The sequence below is a fragment of the Balaenoptera musculus genome, chromosome 2 (genome assembly GCF_009873245.2).
Source record: "Balaenoptera musculus isolate JJ_BM4_2016_0621 chromosome 2, mBalMus1.pri.v3, whole genome shotgun sequence".
Lineage (NCBI taxonomy): Eukaryota > Metazoa > Chordata > Mammalia > Artiodactyla > Balaenopteridae > Balaenoptera > Balaenoptera musculus.
In genome coordinates this window covers 66,962,597-66,981,173 of record NC_045786.1, presented here as the reverse complement: position 1 = coordinate 66,981,173, position 18,577 = coordinate 66,962,597, and the positions used below count along the sequence as shown (strand labels likewise).

The 18,577-nt window shown below is 39.0% G+C and overlaps 1 protein-coding gene across 7 annotated transcripts in view; it reads left to right on the top strand.

Annotated features, from left to right (window-relative positions):
• IQCH (IQ motif containing H) overlaps positions 1–18,577 on the top strand; it is a 215,198-nt gene that overhangs the window by 100,761 nt on the left and 95,860 nt on the right. For 5 of the 7 annotated variants that reach the window (XM_036843582.1, XM_036843585.1, XM_036843584.1 and 2 more), the window contains 4 exons: positions 1,118–1,197; positions 3,036–3,074; positions 16,064–16,615; positions 17,315–17,381. In XM_036843582.1, coding sequence (XP_036699477.1) covers positions 1,118–1,197; positions 3,036–3,074; positions 16,064–16,615; positions 17,315–17,381 — 738 coding nt within the window. Of the gene's footprint in view, positions 1–1,117; positions 1,198–3,035; positions 3,075–16,063; positions 16,616–17,314; positions 17,382–18,577 lie in introns of those variants that run through there. The other 2 variants (XM_036843589.1, XM_036843587.1) reach the window with 1 other exon arrangement.

Here is an 18,577-nt window from a genome sequence, read left to right as displayed (position 1 = left end):
GAATCCATGGATACAGAGGACCGACTGTATAGCCAATTGCCCAGCCTTAGGGAAGTTGGTGGGCAGTCTCGCAGTCCTGGAGGATCGCTGGAAGACAGGGAAACCAGGAAGGTGGTAAAACGGGGTTGGTTCAATGCAACAAAGGTCTTTTGTGGAGGTGATTTTTTTGTGCTAAGACTCTGGACTTCCCGCTACCTTTAAAGAGATGGCTGAAGATACTCCTTGCAGCCCACTTGAGGCAATGTGAGAGAACTGAGTCCTCAAAGTGGAATTCTAAATCATAAACTGATGTGTTGTATTTAATGAATATCTGTCAGTTCTTTCTAACATTGTTGTTAGAAAACTGACAGAAAAGGGGTGGACTAAGGAAGTGAGTTGAAAGAAGCCTCACTTCTTTGACTGAATTAACTATTTAAATAAATTATTTGTTCTCTTTCTTAGAAAGAGTAGGGTAAGGATTTTTCTCTCCTGAGAATGTCAGATTTGAGCTTTTCTGTAAAGGGCAGTTGGGTTTGCTGCCAGGCAACAGGAGAGATTCCATTTCTCTTCCAAGCATTGTCTAGCACGTAGGCTTACCCCCCACGGACTAGATGTGTTCTCCAAAAGTTGTTGCTTATAGATTTAATTAATTTCAAAAATAATATTTACTTGTGTTTTTCACTTGTTTTATTTACCCAAAGCCATTTTAATTCTTTAGAATTTTCTTTTTAAATGACTATACATTAGAATAGTCCATCTTATATAGTTATATTTATTTACCTTTTAAGGGAACTTGGGAATACGGCTATTTAAAGAAATCTTATAGCGAAACATTTTATAAGACAAAGATAACTCTCTAAATTGCTTGCTTTTAAAATCTGCCTTTTCCTCTAGGAAATTTGCATAAGGGGAGCTGACCTTATGTTCTGATGGAACTGTTGCCCTTCCAAGCTCTTTGCTTTCCTTTTGAAGTCAATTATCACAAATGTTTCATTGAATTGATACAAGAACGACTGGTAGTGAACAGTGAATGGGTGACAGAGCCATCTGACTTTCAAGGTGCAAACCCAGTAGCATCAACCCAATGAATCAGTCTCTCTTTCTGGAAGAGGTAACATTGCACCACTTCCATCCACAGCCCCTTTCGCTACACCCCAGAGAACACAATCGATTCCAGCGGAAGTGAAGAATCCCTCTCTCAGGAAACAAAGATCAAAGGTATTCATATTCCTAACTAACGAAAGAAAATTGTTCTGATTTACAATATTCTCAGTGAGATTTTTGGTAATACGCACACGTTATCGAGTTGTACCTTTCACATAGAAATAAATACTATTTCAGCTGCTGCTGGAATGCATTTGATTTTAAAAGGGAAGATTGTTATGCAGGTAAACTCTACCATGACAATATCAGTAGGATCTAAAAAATTCCATCATGTTGCATTATTTCGAGATTAACTAAATGACTGAGTCAATCTCTACTGCTAGCTGGTCAAGGGCCCAGGAGTCCGGAATAGTTTTGTATTTCAAATTACAAAATTTGAAATTTGTGTTGCATAGGGTATGCTATTGTGAGGTTTCATTTATCTTTAAGCATAGGATAATAAAGCAAGTTCCCCAATTTTGTACAGATACCTTAATGCGGAAGGGAAAGGAAATCTGTATTCTCTAACATTAGGATCTCACAGTACAACATGCTCAACCTTACGGAGATTCTCCTGGTTTAAAGGTGCTGGACTTTTGTAGCTTGCTTTCTGATGTTTACGAGCCACAGACAGACGAGTAATAACTGAGACTTTTCACCGCAGAAGGAGACAGCTGGCAGTGTTTTTTTTTTCTGGGCTTACCCTATGTGGGTATGTTTACAGCTGCTCCCATTTTTTTAAAAAAAAAGAAAGGAAGAAAGAAAGAGAAATTGAAGAGTGGCACAGAAGAAATTAATCCTACTATGTCTGCATAGTAAACGGTTACCTGTTCTTTCCAGACCTTCATCTTTTAATGCCCACATCTTCCTCAAGATGTTTTCACTGTGTTTGCAGCACTGGTGGGCTGTTTCCCCTTAAGAGATTTCCAAGCTCTTTATGTAGCAGTATGTCATGTGACACCCCAGTTGTCATGGCAAATATTTGTGTTTCATGAAAAACATGGGTTAAAAAAAATCAATGTAAATGGCCAAATCCCAAGACAGACAGGCCTTCAGGCTAGTGTTTGGCCTGCACCATGATTGTTTCAGATTCAGCTGTTTAACAGGCTGTGCGAAGGCCATGGGCTAATGTGCATAATGGGAACAGGCAGGCGCACCTGTTTTGATTCTCACCGTGTTCGAGCTCTCAGGTTCCACAGTTTATAGGTAACAGATCTACAGGTAATATAAATATGACTGTGTTTTAGCCAGTAAGTGGTCTATCTCAAAAAAAATTTACTTTAAATAATGACATTTCCTGAGTGCTAATTAACCCTGCCTTTAACCTCCTCCCTATTGACTTCATGAAGCTTTCCCCTACTGCTAAAAGCAGTAATATTTGAAGACTTCCCCGTGGTCCCGAATTAGTACATTTCTGAATTGACTCTTCAACGGTAAATGAAATTATTCATAGACTCTGTGGAAAGTGTCCTAGCATGGAAGTTAAAAGGCTAAGAGAAAGACTGTGATATGCCTGGACTCACGATAAACCCAGAACAGAGCTTGGATCAGTCCCCACCACCGGGCAGTGTGGTGCCACATGGAGAAACCCTTTCCTGCAAATACTTCTCTGCCTGTCCCCTAGAAGTGGGACTTGGCATCTGATTATAGTTGTTTTTGAAAATGTTTACTTTGTCAAACTCTTTCTTCAAAGCAAACAGGGCCCTTGGCAAGCAGAGCATCACTGTCTGGGGTGGGAAAGGTCTTTCTGATTATTAGCTCCTGCCTGCCTGGAAAGAGGGAACAGGTTGGCCCAGAGGCGGAAGCTGGGGAAGTGGGGGGAGGGGGAGGGGAGACTCTGGGCCTTCTATTTGTTTTGTAAAATTGCCCATGAGAGTCATTTTGATTTAAACTGTGTCTGTTCTTCATTATAGGGGAAAGGCAGAAAGTCAAGAGAATATCATGATAGGAAGGTCTGTAATTTGTGTGACTAGTTGAAATTTGGGGTTTGTCACCTGATGTCCCTTCTGTTTGCTTCAGGGCAAAAGTATGGGAGGCAGGTTTGACAGCTGGAGACGACAACAAAAGTTCTTTCGCTCTTCTTTTATAAAAGAAATTAAATCATGTTTTCAGCAAAGAAAACATGGTTCATTTAAAGTGGAAAACCCTTTTATCCCCCCTTTGTTGGGACTGAATTATTTCTCAGACTGCAGTCCAAAAAAGTGATTTAGCATACTCAAAATTTTTCTGAATCACATCAGTCTTCAACCTCTATCTAAGATCTTCATCTTTTAAAAGTACACTTAGAAAGAATAAAACATGAAAACAAAACTCAGTTGTCCTCCAGCATGTACTTACATGTGTGCGTGGCGTGTGCGTGTGTGTTTATACACATGCACACATGCATACTACATCCATGATGTAATAGGTAGGGGTGTGGGATTTAGAGTTAAGCTGACTAAAAGAAATAAGGTGACCAAAAAGTTGGAAAAATAAAATAGTTCCCACAATGCCAAGTACATGCCAGTGAGGAGCATTCCGTAAGGCCATGCATGTGTAATAAAAGTTCTGAACATCCAACTAGTAAGTACCAGAGCAAGAAAGAGCTGGATTTTCCTCTTACTAATAAGGGAACTTTGAGCAAGTCACTTAAATTCTCTGTGCCCCACTTGCCTCCTCTGAGAAATGGGGATGATACCTCCTTTCTCTAGGGTGGCTGTGAGGGTTAGAGGCTTTAACGTGTGTGAAAGTGCTTTGGAACAATAAAGAACTTGTTTCATAATTCACTAGTCTATTTTTAAGAGCATCTTCTAGGCCTCCCTCTCTTGGTGATCTTCTCAGTAAGAATTTCATAGGGAGCTTAGTCACCCCTTTTCAAGGAAAAAGAGACCACCTTTTGGGTCTCCTTATACTCCTGCAGAGCTGAGAGCAGACAGGGCTGTATTTATAGCAATAACTGCATATAGTCGTTCTGAAACTAGACAGAAGGGTGCTCCTGGATAAACAAATCAATGCAATTCGATCCCCTAGCTTTCCTTGACTTCTTGCTGTGAGATAATTGTGAGCTTGCTCCTGCACCTTAAAATTAGGATGCGCTTTAAGAATACTAAGGCATTATCTATCTGGAATATTTCTAACAGCTAATGTTGATTGAGTATGTTCTTAGAACATGGCACTAAGCATCTTCCACACCCACTGAATGCTCACAGCAGCCCTAGAACCTTTGTACTGTCATTGTCCCCAGGCCCACACAGCTGGTAAAGAGGTGCAGAGGCTCCAGAATTTGTGCCCCCCTCCACATATCAGGTTATGAACTCTTCCTCATGGGCTGGTTTTCCAGATATTATTACTACTACTACTATTACTATCAGCAGCTAACATGCATGTTCCTAACACTTTACAGGGAACATCTCACTTCATTTTTACAACATCTCTATGTAGTAGGTACTATTATTATTCCCATTATACTGGGAGGACCTGCATACAGGGAGGTGAAGGTCATCCAACTAGTAAGTGACAGAGCCAGAATGAACTGCATGACTGTCAGAGCCCCAAAGCATTAGACATTTTTTTTAAATCTCAATAATTTTTGATGGAAATCTTTCTAAAAGATGTATCTCTGCCTCCCTAATATAATTTTAACATTTTCTCTATTCAGTATTATATATGCATATATCCAGTTTCCGGTGGTTTTTTTTGTTTGTTTCCTTCAGTATCAGGACAGTAGTTGTCACCTTTGCTCTCATGTCTACTTTTATTGGCTCTGAATTTAGCAGCCTTTTCTGTGTCTTCTAGATCATTTAACCAAGTACATCTTGTTGAATAAGTTTGAGTCAATCAGGTTCTGCATAAGGATCCAAGGAATAAAATAATAAACCATAGTAGAGTTTGTAGTAGTTATTTCAAGAAATCCAAAAAGAATCCTAGGCCTTTATTTTTTGGAATCTAGTTCAAAGGTTTGAAGTTGCTAAAACTGCCTCTCTTAACAAATAAATCTTATTATTTTAACAACTATGTCTATGGGACGTGAGAGTCCAGGTTAAATTCATGAGTGTGTTTGCTTCTGGGAATGATGGAGGGAGAGGAATGAGCTAAAAAGAAATATAGAGAGGACTTCAATTGTACCTAATGTTTTGTTTCTTTCATTTAAACACATACATAAATATATGAATAAATATATTTTAAATGTATGTTATAAATAATAATTATAAATATATAAAATGTACTATAGTTTTAAACTATTAAAAATTTAAATATATGTATTTTTGTCTTCTTTGCATCATATATATATACATATATATATATATCATATATCTCTATTATATATATTCTGTGTTATCTAACATTAGGACCTCACAGTACAACATAATTCATCCTCATGGAGATCCTCCTGATTTAAAGCTACTGGACTTTTGTAGTTCACTCTCTTGAGTTTATGAGCCACAGATACATATATATCTCAAAGAAGACAAAAGATTAACATGTGTCCATGGTAGATTTTTAAATTATTCTCTATACTTTTCTGTATTCTGAGACTTTTTCCAAATTAAAGAAAAAAAATAAAAGAAAATCCTATTTCTCAAGTCATACCTCTGTTGTAAAGTTTCCTTTGGTGTAGAAAGATTAGGTTTGGGTGATAACATTTTAATGTCAAATGTGGGGTCTTGCTTCTCTTAGTCATTTTGTTATATTGTTACTTTCTTTAGTATTTTCCCAACATATCAATATATTCTTAATTTTCTTTTAGAAAACTGTGATTATTTTACAGGTAAGTCAGCTGAACTATTTTAATCAGGTAACAAGTGTGACAGTGAACATATCAGTGCCCCATCCAGTCTCCTTTCCCCCTATCTGTATAAAGAGGAGATTAGACCAGGTCATTGTTTTTAAGGAGCTTCCACATCCCCTATGACACTCACCCTGACGCCCCCAGGAAAAGGAGAAAAGCAGAAGCTCCCAGTAGGTGGGGTTTTAGGCCTCTCACCCACAGCAGCTGTGTTAACTGTTTTACCTCTTTAACATCAAATTATGTTGTTTTTGAACAAAGTGTTCCAGGCTTAAAAATACATACTTTGAAAACCACTAAGTGATCTCTAGCAGCAGTTTCGACTTTGACTTGTCACGTCTATTGGGGGAAGAAGCCTACTTCTTGAAGAGTATACAGTGCCTTCCTGGTTGGCTTTGTGCTTTCATCGCAAGCTGGTCTCCTTTCTTGTCTTGGCCTAAAGGGTTAAAGAGAGTGAGGTATGTACTTTGACAAGCATCAGCACTCAAAACCTGGAGGTACAATCTGAGATTCAAAAGGAAGTCCAAGGCTAATTTTGTCTTTTAGACTCACTTTCCATCATGAGACCTCATTTAATTTATCAACTTAAAAGAAGAAGAGGAAAAAAAATCTGAAAACAGAAAAAAAACTGTGGCATCTTTTAAAGCCATTTTCTGTTTTCTCTAATTCATTAGAAATTGTCAGCCTTACCTATGCATTTTTGGCGTGAAACTTTCAAAGTGAATTAAAACTAAACAGTTTTATTTGCAAAACAATTTTTCTTGCAAGATATCATTGACAAGAAAAATTTTTATAAAATTATTTTTACTTCATAGCATCATCTAACTACATTTTAAAAAATATTTTGAAATTTATTTATTTATTTTTGATTATGTTGGGTCTTCATTGCTGCGCGTGGGCTTTCTCTAGTTGCGGTGAGCAGGGGCTACTCTTCGTTGCTGTGCACAGGCTTCTCATTGTGGTGGCTTCTCTTGTTGCGGAGCACAGGCTCTAGGCATGCAGACTTCAGTAGTTGTGGCTCGGGGGCTCAGTAGTTGTGGCACACGGGCTTAACTGCTCCATGGCATGTGGCGTCTTCCCAGACCAGGGCTCGAACCCGCGTCCCCTGCATTGGCAGGCGGATTTTTAACCACTGCGCCACCGAGGAAATCCCTAATTGTACATTTTCATTGCATGTGATTAATAATTTTATTGGGTTGATCAAAAAGTTCATTTTGTTTTTTCTGTAAGGTGGCTCTAGTAGCACTCAGTTGTCTTTAACTTCATTTGAAACAATTTTGTTAGATTGTATTGTGGCAGCTGTCATATCAGCATGCATTTAAAAGAAAACTTATCAAAATTGGTGAATTTTTGTGTAGCCATTTTAATATTGAAGATGGAAGAAAAAAAGTAACATTTTCAGCATATTATGCTTTATTATTTCAAGAAAGGTAAAAACGCAACTGAAACGCAAAAAAAGATTTGTGCAGTGTATGGAGAAGGTGCTGTGACTGATCGAACGTGTCAAAAGTGGTTTGTGAAGTTTCATGCTGGAGATTTCTCGCTGGACGATGCTCCACGGTTGGGGGGTAGACCAGTTGAAGTTGATAGCGATCAAATCGAGACATTAATTGAGAACAATCAACGTTATACCACGCAGGAGATAGCCGACATACTCAAAGTATCCAAATCAAGCGTTGAAAATCATTTGCATCAGCTTGGTTATGTTCATCACTTTGATGCTTGGATTTCACATAAGTTAAGCAAAAAAAACCTTGACCATATTTCCGCATGTGATTATCTACTTAAACTTAATGAAAACGTTCCATTTTTAAAACAAATTGTGATGGATGATGAAAAGTGGATACTGTACAATAATGTGGAATGGAAGAGATTGTGGGGCAAGCGAGATGAACCATCACCAACCACACCAAAGGCCGGTCTTCATCCAAGGAAGGTGATGTTGTGTATATGGTAGGATTGGAAGGGAGTCCTCTATTATGAGCTCCTTCCGGAAAACCAAACCATTCATTCCAACAAGTACTGCTCCCAATTAGACCAACTGAAAGCAGCACTCAATGAAAAGCGTCTGGAATAGTCAACAGAAAATGCATAATCTACATCAGGATAACGCAAGACCGCATGTTTCTTTGATGACCAGGCAAAAACTGTTACAGCTTGGCTGGGAAGTTCTGATTCATCTGCCATATTCACCAGACATTGCACCTTCAGATTTCCATTTATTTCGGTCTTTACAAAATTCTCTTAATGGAAAAATTTTCAATTCCCTGGAAGACTGTAAAAGGCACCTGGAACAGTTCTTTGCTCAAAAAGATAAAAATTTGGGGGAAGATGGAATTATGAAGATGCCTGAAAAATGCAGAAGGTGGTGGAACTAAAGGGTGATTATGTTGCTCAATAAAGTTCTTGGTGAAAACGAAAAATGTGTCTATTTTTACTTAAAAACTGAAGGCACTTTTTGGCCAACCCAATATTTATATACACCAGAAAAAAGATTATCAATAAGCCACAAGATAATTTTTATTTTTTGCTGTGTCCCTTTCATTTATCAAATTATGACCTGATCATCCATAGATGAACTAGAAAGTTCAGAAGGAGAAGAAAATTTCAGAAAGGAGAAAAAAATGCCTAGATATGCAAGAAGAATTTTTTCCATAACACCCTTTGGCATTATTTAAACTTTGGCATGTCCCTTTGTTGATATCATACTGTATATTCAACTGTCATTTTACTCTTTTCACCTAACAGCTTATCATAAGCCTTTACATATATGGTTTGAAACTCTTTATAAAACATTTTTAATGCCTATGTAATATTCTGTCTTGACAATATACCACAATTTTCTTAGCCATTATCCTGTTGACATTAAATTATAAATGTCAAATTATTAATAAGTATTATAATTATTAGTAAATAAGTAAATAATTTCCAGTTTTTCTCTATTATAAATAAAACTGCCATGAATGTCTTTCAACTTTGTACATAAATCTTTGTATTTAGGCTAAATCTTAGCAATAGAACTCTTTGGTCAAAGGGTATGGACATTTTCAGATCCAAGTAACCAAACTTTCTATTAGTGCTCCAAAACTGAAGCTATGAGTTTATGAATAATTTGTATGATCATAGAACAGCATTGAGCTGTAAATGCAGCCCAAGTGGCTATGAGCCTAAATTTTACTATTCACTCATTCATTCATTCATTCAACTAATCTTTATTGACCTCTGACGGTGGGCCAGGCAGTGTACCAGGCACTGGGGATACAGCAGTGAACAAAACAAATCAAGTTTTTGCCTTCTTGGGATTTATATTCTAGTAAGGGAGGCAGAAAGTTGTTTATTTTAATATTATGTGAGGAAGTGATAAGTGCTATGAGTTAAAATAAAGCAGACTATATATGTAGGTATAGAGAGTGTGACAAGGTGGGGTATTATAAGAATTCTGCAAGTGTTCAGTGATATGTGACCAACGAACTTGCTGTACACACATTTTTCCTAAAGAAAATTGTCATGTCAAGCTTTACTTTGGTGATGATAGAGGTCCTTCTCAAGGCTTGCTCTTTTTCCTTTACCTGTAGAGAAAATGATAATGTGTCTTTTCTCAGGAAACTAGGAATCCAGGCTGCTTTTGATTCCCATCCTTATCAGGTACATATATCCCCAGCAGGTGCTACCCATCAATCATAATTGTCCCAATTGGCCCTTAACTATGTCACATTCTCACAGAGAATAATAGAAGGGCAGCAGAAAAGAGGAAATCAATGCAGCAGTGAAATGAAATGTGTCTAGAAAAGGAAGTTTTACATTTGACTGAAAATATACTCCCTCTCTTTAAAAAATCTTCCTGATTTTGTTCTGTTTGATCTTCAACCAGAATTGGATCCGTTGAGTGTTTTTGTTCCAAAAGAATGCAAACAGGGATGGGGATTTTTTTCTCCTCAGGAAGTGTTTCAGAGTTCAGGAAAACTCATTTAAATAAAGATACCTTTCAAAACAACTGCAGAAATTATCCCTAGAAGATTGCTGCTGATATGAGTTGCCTTTACAGTCAACGCAATGAGTTCTCTATTTTTGTTTTTATTTCTCTTTATAAAGGTTAAGGGTTCTGACTCTCACTTTTAACTGACCCTTAAGGGTTATGCAGTTTGTATGTCGTACAGACTGAGAGCTGTTCTGCTGATTTGCAGACCCTAAAATACTGGACTATCCCTCTTTAGGGTTCTCTCCCCATGACCATCTTTACACACAGTTGGTGCAGGCAGCTATTCCTCTATTGTAGTTTGTAAGTTGCAAGAAAGAGTTTCCTATATAAAAAATAGAAAAGGGAAAAAAATCCCTGGGTCTCTTTCATGGTACATGAAGTGAAGCTATTGGAGATGTTTGCCTTTGATGTGATGGCCTGACTAGCTCCAGGAGTTTATTAAACACAGATACTACTGCAGAGGTAACACTTTAAGTCAGAGAGACATAGGGTGTCAAAATTAGAAGTGCCCTGATGTAAACTGAAACCCCATGGGAGAAGTGACTTCCCAAGGCCACAGAGGAAGGTGATGACAACCTAGATCCCAGGTGTTCTTCAAATCCATCACTTTTCCACCACACCATGGTTCTCTGGCATGTTCACAGGGGTTAGTTTAACAGACTGCTTTTCAAATAAGAAAGGAACAGCAAGTCAAGGCCAGGTTGACTTTGATGAAGGAGATGGCAAACGGAAGGCTGAGAAGGAGAGCACAGCTTGGTAACGGGCCATATAGGATGTTTTGGACAGTTAGGGCTGTGGGCATTGGTGGGATGGGGGCAGGGAATAGCAACTAGCTGTTTGATCTTTGGTAAGTCACTTAACCTCTCTGAGCCTCAGCTTCCTCATCTATGGTAATAACCACATTGACTGGAAGTAAGGCAGTGCAAAATTCTTTACACATATTCCGATCTTCACAACTTTATAGGGACCTCTCATTTTTACAGATGAGAAACATTTAGTTTCAGAAAGGATGTTGTCTTAGTCTGCTCAGGCTGCCGTAATGAAATACTATAGACTGTGTGGCTTAAACAAACATTTAATTCCCACAGTTCTGGAGGCTGGTAGTCCAAGGTCAGGATGCCCGTATGGTTGGGTCCTGGTAGAGCCCTCTTTCTGGTTTGCAAATGGCCGCCTTCTTGCTGTATCTTCACATGGTAGAGAAAGAGATCATCCCTCTTTTGTCTGTTCTTATAAGGGCACTAGTCTCATCATGAAGGCTCCACCCTCATGTCCTAATTTCCTCTCAAAGGCCCCATCTCTGGGGACTAAGGCTTCAACATATGAATCTTGTGGGGACACAAACATTCAGTCTATAGCAGATGGTAAGCTGCCCAAGAATACATAGCACATCGTGGCAGAGCTTGGACTTGATCCCAGGTTAGTCAGACTTCAAGGCCAAGGCTCATTTCCCTGGACCCATAATATCCTATTTGAGTTAAAAGTGAGGTCAGTGACCTTCAAGATCCTTCATGCCCTAAAATTCAGCACTATGATTATGCTGAATCCCTGAACCCTGATTAGGTCAGCTATTGTCCCTGAATATTGTATATATCTTTCAAACAAATCTAACAAGCTGAGGTCTTTTTTTTTTTTTTTATAACTTTGTTGTTTTTTTTAAATTAATTTATTTATTTATTTTTGGCTGTGCTGGATCTTCGTTTCTGTGCGAGGGCTTTCTCTAGTTGTGGCAAGCGGGGGCCACTCTTCATCGCGGTGCGCGGGCCTCTCACTATTGCGGCCTCTCTTGTTGCTGAGCACAGGCTCCAGACACGCAGGCTCAGTAGTTGTGGCTCACGGGCCTAGTTGCTCCGCGGCATGTGGGATCTTCCCAGACCAGGGCTCAAACCCATGTCCCCTGCATTAGCAGGCAGATTCTCAACCACTGCGCCACCAGGGAAGCCCCAAGCTGAGGTCTTGATGTCTGTTCTGTACAAAGCTTAACACATTGTGGACCCTCAGCAAATATTAAAGAACAGGACAAACAAATGGCATCCCTGGTCTTCAGGGAGTAATGAATTCTCCATCTTTGAGAGTCACTCCACTCATACTCTGAACTAAGCTCTCTCTTAGAGCCATAATGGCAGGAAGAAACATTCTTTTTCACACAATGGAATTGCTTAGGTTAATTAGCAGTGGATATGTTTGGGTGTTTGAGAAACTGAACATCAGCTTATAGATTCAGAAGCGATTTAGTCTATCCTTCTAGGCAAATCATTCTCTAAAGATGATATCCTTGTTGGATTATCCCAAATACTTGACCATTTACCACCAGGAGATCTCGTTTATGTCCAATTTAGAGATCCTCGGCTACAATTTAATCCCACATCCACATGCTATCCACGTATTTGAAAATAACATTTTTCATAAATACATTCAGCTTAGATTTAAATACATGCTTTTTTTCTGGATTTTTTCTTTGCAGCAGTTATGTCTGAATTTTATTTTATTTTATTTTTATTATGTTTGGCTGCATTGGGTCTTCGTTGCCGCGCGCGGGCTTTCTCTAGTTGCGGGGAGCGGGGGCTACTCTTTCTTGCGGTGCACGGGCTTCTCATTGTGGTGGCTTCTCTTGTTGCGGAGCACGGGCTCTAGGCACATGGGCTTCAGTAGCTGTGGCGCACGGGCTCTAGGCACATGGGCTTCAGTAGCTGTGGCACACGGGCTCAGTAGTTGTGGCTCGCGGGCTCTAGAGTGCAGGCTCAGTAGTTGTGGCACATGGGCTTAGTTGCTCCACGACATGTGGGATCTTCCTGGACCAGGGCTCGAACCCGTGTCCCCTGCATTGGCAGGCGGATTCTTAACCACTCTGCCACCAGGGAAGCCCTATGTCTGAATTTTAGAAGCTAATACTGGGCCTGTCTGTTTTTGCTTCACATCTGTGACTTACATATGTAATCATCATCCTGCCTTTCTGTTTTTTGTCTTAGACTTAGAATTTTTCCTAAATAACTGCTCCAGAAACTCTCAAAGTTACCTAATTAGTGATTACACTTTGCAAATGAAGAAGAGCATTTCCCAGCTAGTTGACTCAGTTAGTTAGAACAGGATGCTAATAATTAGGCCATGACCACAGGTTTGGGCTCTGTGTGGGCCAATTAGTAAGTGCACGCATCTCACAAAGGTGTGGCAGGTGTCCCAAAAAGGACCAGGTGAGAATGCGGATGGCACAACAGACAGCCATCCCCACTAGAAGGAAACAGTGTGGCTACTGAGTCAGTAACACTGCATTAGGAGTACAGCACATCTTAAAAGAGAAGTGGGGGAAAGAGGATGGGAGGAAGGGAGAAAGGAGAGAAAAAGAGAGAGAAGGAAATGAAGAAAGAAAGGAAGGAGGGAGGGAGGGAGTAGGTGAGAGAGGCAGGGAGGAAGGAAAGGGAATGGAAGGGAAGGGAAGGGAGGAAGGCAACAAATAATTGTAGACAAGTTCATGGAGATAAATAGTAAAGGAAGAATAGCAGAAGGAACCAGAACCTGAAGCATGGCGTGACCTTTAATCAGGGCTCTTATTCCTAGCAGGCTGTGAAGCAGCTTTGTCTTTACCTGCTCAATGGATCTCACAATGCTGATGCACTGCTTTAATTTGGGAAGGCTTTCTCTTGAGAGACATGTCTTTTCTTGCTCTAAGTCTAAAGTGCTCCCAAGTGTGGCATTCTCTGTGACAAATGTACTACAGTTATGCTTTAGCTGACTCCAAACCCATAGTTTCCCCGTGCCTGAGTGGTCTATTTGATGTCCAAGAGTATTTTTCCTTTGAGAGCAGGTCTTTACTGGAATATCATCCAAGAAGGTAGGGAGGTGTAATCCCTTTGTTCTAAGACAGCCACCGTTCAATTCAGTAACCCCATTTCCACTGCACGGCTATTCTTTCAAAAGGTCTTAAATGCATTTGCTGTTGTATGTCAATGCCCTAGACCTAGCCCCTGGAAGGGCACTGCCCAAGAGAGACTTAAGAGTCCTCTCCTTTCTAAACTTCTCCCCAAGATTGCTCCAATTCCACATGACTCTCCGTAAAGAAAAGAAATTTCAAAACTAGTTTAACGTTACCAAGGAGAGCAGATTCTCTGGCGAATCTCCTGTCCATAGCTGCACTTCTTATAGGAATCTCAGGGTCTTGTTGTCAGGATCGATCATGTGACTGGCAGGACCAGCCAGCTCCATACATGTCCATCTGTGATTATTTTGCACATCTGTTTCTCACTGAGGAAGCACTGCCATTCTTCTCTGAATTCTAACCTTCCCACCATCTTCTTCTTGAAGGAAGGCAGAAACGAAGCCACAGGGCCATTGCTGTTGGAACATGTGCTCCTTGTCTTCTACCAGGAGCTCCAGCTCCTCCTGCCAGGGTTGATGTCTGCAGAAGGAGGCATTGCTTCTCTAACTCCCTCTTGCCTGTCCAAGAAGAAATTTGTTTCCATCTACCAAACAGTTTGCATTCTCTCTTGGAGCCTTGATTAGCTTAGAAAGGGCTAGAGTCTTGGAGAGAAGGCTTTCTCCATTGTTCTTATGCCTATAATGACTCTTAAAAGTATACAAGAGCTCGCTGCTATAAAAGTCTGCTTCTAAAGTTCAAGAAAATTACCCTTTTCAAACTTAACACTTGCTTTTCAGCATTTTTACTTGAGATGACAGTCTAATTAATTATTCCACTGCCTGGAACCTAAGAAAAGAAAAAGAATAGGAAGGTGTTTTTTTTTTTCCCTTGTGTTTGCTTATTGTGCTTTTATTGTAAATATATCTCTTGGCTTGTTTTTCTCTTAGATAGCTTTCTACCTTGAATTTGTTCATTAATATCAGTTAACATCTGTTTAGTAAAGACAAAGCATGAACAATCTAACATAGTAATACTCAACACAGTGCTGTGGAACGATAGTCATTGATAAATTAACTGGGTCTTTTTTTTTTCTTTGAGCTCTGTGAAAACTCTTCAAAATGCAAAGAGCAATATAATCCTATAATCTGGTAAAGATGGGCTTATACACCTGAAAATGTTGACATATTGAAGACAATCTGTTCCTTAAATCCCTAAGCAAGAAACTATCAGCACTGATACCTGGTTGACTGAGGAGAAGGCAGGACCTGAAACATCTATGCCCCTCACCCCTCAGGCCATTAGAATCATTTAGACCATGGGGAAGAATGTCTATTTTTCTAGTGCCACAGGTTTCAATAATGAAATGTAGTAGTTTCACAGAGGACAGTGACACAACAAAATTTCCTTTTCCTTTTTTTTTTAAAGGGGTATGTGTGACATATATTGCTGTTGTCATCCAAATCTCTTCTGATTTTATTTTTTAAGTAGCATTTATTCAGTTTTTTTCATACAGAAAAGTATAAAGAAGAAAAAAACTGCCCAATCGTCCCATTCTTAGAGAACCCCTCTTGACATTTAAAAATAAAAGTAGTATGTTTTCATGACTTAAAAAACTCAATCAGTACAGATAGGAACAAAATGAAAAGCAAATGTTTCTTGGTTTTAATTGTGAGATTTCAGATTCTATCTGCCTGGGGACAGTTCCAGATATGTCCCTAAGAAGGGTCCAGATTTAAGAATAAAAGAACATATGTCAAGAGAAACCTCAAAAGTGGCAAGGGTGATAACACACAACATAATGCTCTTTGTAAAACTCACTCCTGGGTATTCAAAGAAGGCGGCAGAAGAACTCCAAAATGCTAGAAATGATTACCTGTTAGAAAGTCAGAAAAGACAGGACAGCTTTGATGGGCTTATCTGAAGTTGTCACAGAGATTGCAAAGAAAGGCTTCATCCTATTTTTCAGGATTGGTGGATAACTTACAAACAAGAAAGCAGTGACATGCTTCCATCCATGCATGTGTAAAAAGTAAATCACAGAGATTATGGGGTCAGCTGACCATATCAAAGTGAACTAAATGCATAATTTTTATATGAGTTTCTTACAACATTTTTATAAGAATGATAATAGCTTTGAGCAACCTCTAAAATATCTTCTGGCAATGAGTTTTATGATTATATAACAGCCTGACTTTCCTATTACAACATGTATGTATTAAATCAGAACTAGGATCCATATCCTCCCACCATCAAGCAATAAATGATAATGTGATAGTGTGTGTCTTGACCGTTCATTTATAGTAGATTGTAATTATATTTCATCTCTGCTGACACTTTCCTTCCACAGGCCATGAAAGTGACAACACCTTCTAAGGCTCTGAAATCACCATGGGATTATGACTTTTTTATTTATAATGGTGTTGTAGACAAGACAGCCCCAGACTTCTTAGCGTTCAAGGAACATTTCAGTTTGTCTTGGGGAAGTATTTTTTCTCTCTTGGAACACATCGAGAAGTTTCTCAGGGACTATGCGATACCAGAAGTCAAAATAAAAGGGAACAGTTTAGTAGCGCTCCTTCCAGAGTTTGAGCTGAAGAATAAACTTACCAGATACGACCTTCTCTCAGTGTTAGAGAACCCAGTTCACATCCAAATGATGTTAAATCTCCCCGGGCAAAGATACAAGGGCCGAGATGGAAAGACAGAGGCTGCCATGAAGATCCAAGCCACATGGAAATGCTACAAAGCAAGAAGATTCTTTCTTGTTTATCGCCGGCAGAAGTGGGCGTCAGGTGTGATCGCCGTTGCGTGGCTCTTACATTGCCATAAGACCCGGCTGAGGAAGCTCCTGAAGGAATCACGTGAAAGACACCTGGAGAATTTCCGCGTTCGAGCCAAGGTATACAAGGCTGCCAGCTGTTAAGGCAGACCTCTTTTTCTAAACATTTCTTGCTTGAACGATTGCAATAAGTTGTCTCTTTATCTTCCCTCTCTCTCTCCAACTCCCCTCCCCCACAGCCTCCCTCACCTCCACTCCCTTTAATGTACAAAGCACAAACCCTACACTTGTCTCTACATCATATTTTAGCCCTAATCAGGAATCTGGCTTTTGTGCCTGCAAAATCTGTTGCAATTTTTCTATAGAAAAAAGTCCCTTCACTTTGACTATGGTAGTTCTGTCAGAAAATCAATGTTTTAACTGCATTACCTTTTCTCCCTATATATACCTTCTGGCGCTTTAATTTGTTAGGAAAAAAAAAAATCCTCTCTTGTCTGCGTTGCTGTCACCACTTTGTCAGAAAGTATTTAAGTTTGCAGACAGCCTTTTAATTAGTGCTCACAATTTCATTTATGTTTGCTTTCTCTTTTTTTCATTCATATTCTGTTAATTAAGTGAGCTGCCTCTAATCTTCCCCTGCCAGTAGCATCATGTAGCCACCTAATTAAATTAATTGGGGAAGATGTTTTAAGTATGTAATTAAATCAATTAATATAATTTATGCCTGGCTTAACTGTACAGTGGAAAAACAGCTGAAGTTTGACTAGATGAATCCACTACAGCTTCCTGTCACTGATCAATGCTCTTCTTGATTTTTAGCATCTGGCAGCCAACTGGAATCGCATCAGGACCTCCAGGAGGACTATTATCCATATCCCATCATTAGGTATAACACTTTTGCCTGCAAATCTTTCAGCAACCTCTATTACCCACCACATTATGGCTCCTTGATTGAGTTCAAGGAAGGCCCCTTGTTTTATTCAAATTGGTCTCGGCAGGAAAACGTTCTCGACATGATGAGAGTAATAACACAGGGCCCTCGCTCGAGACGGCGTTTAATTTGGGGATTAAGCAAATAAAGTCATTATGTGGGGGCTGCTATTCAGTGGAGAGGTGATTTGCTGTAATTCGCTTTCATCTGTATGAAATGAACTAAAAAGTTGTAATTTTTTCCCCTGAAATAACAGATAATGTTTTCGATCTTCTTTAATGGCAGAAGAGCACAGGCTTGTGCGTGTTGTTGCTGTTACACCAATAAGCCAGGATATTGCTTGTACACTGTTTTTAATCAAATGTGCAGTCAAAATGATAAGCTACATTCTCTGAAATTATTTAGTTCTAATTACGAGCAGATGGGATGCTTTATTTGCACCTAGGGCGCCTGAGCAAAAGGAAATGCTGTGTGAACAAGAATAATTAAGAAGTTGAATAGTGTTTTTTGCGCTTAAATAATCTGCAGTTTCATGTTAATTAGCACTAATGTAATTATTTAATTACATTTATGAATTGGGGAACCTAAAAGCTGTTGTCTGCAACACAGTAGTAAAATAGGTATGCCAAAATGACATTGGGAATTTCAGAAATGTGCACTGGAAGTTCTTTTAAACCATGAGCTGCTGTCAAAATGTTTGGGATTTGTTTGCATATTTGTTTTGTGTTGTTTTGCTTTTTATCTACCTAGTGTGTTAAATTTCCTTGGTGAGGCCAAATTTCCCAAGCTGACTTAGTAGAGTTTTCACAAACAGTAAAACTCATTGAATCTTCATATTACATATTAAGGCCTTTTAAGTAGAGCAACTCATTAAGTGATCTATTGTAATAGAATTCTGGATTGCAAATTATTTGTGCATACATGTTTGGGTACTTACACATAGTATAGAAACTAACACATCTAACAGTAATATGAAGAGCAAAAAAATTTTTTTTAATAATTATGTAAATATATTCCCTACAAAGAGATAGACTCAAAATCATGCTAAAATCTATGAACACTTAGTCTTACACTGAAGAAATGTCATTTCTTATTTTAAGAATTCTCAATGGATTTTCAAAGTGCACTCTCCATGAGGCATGTATATTATA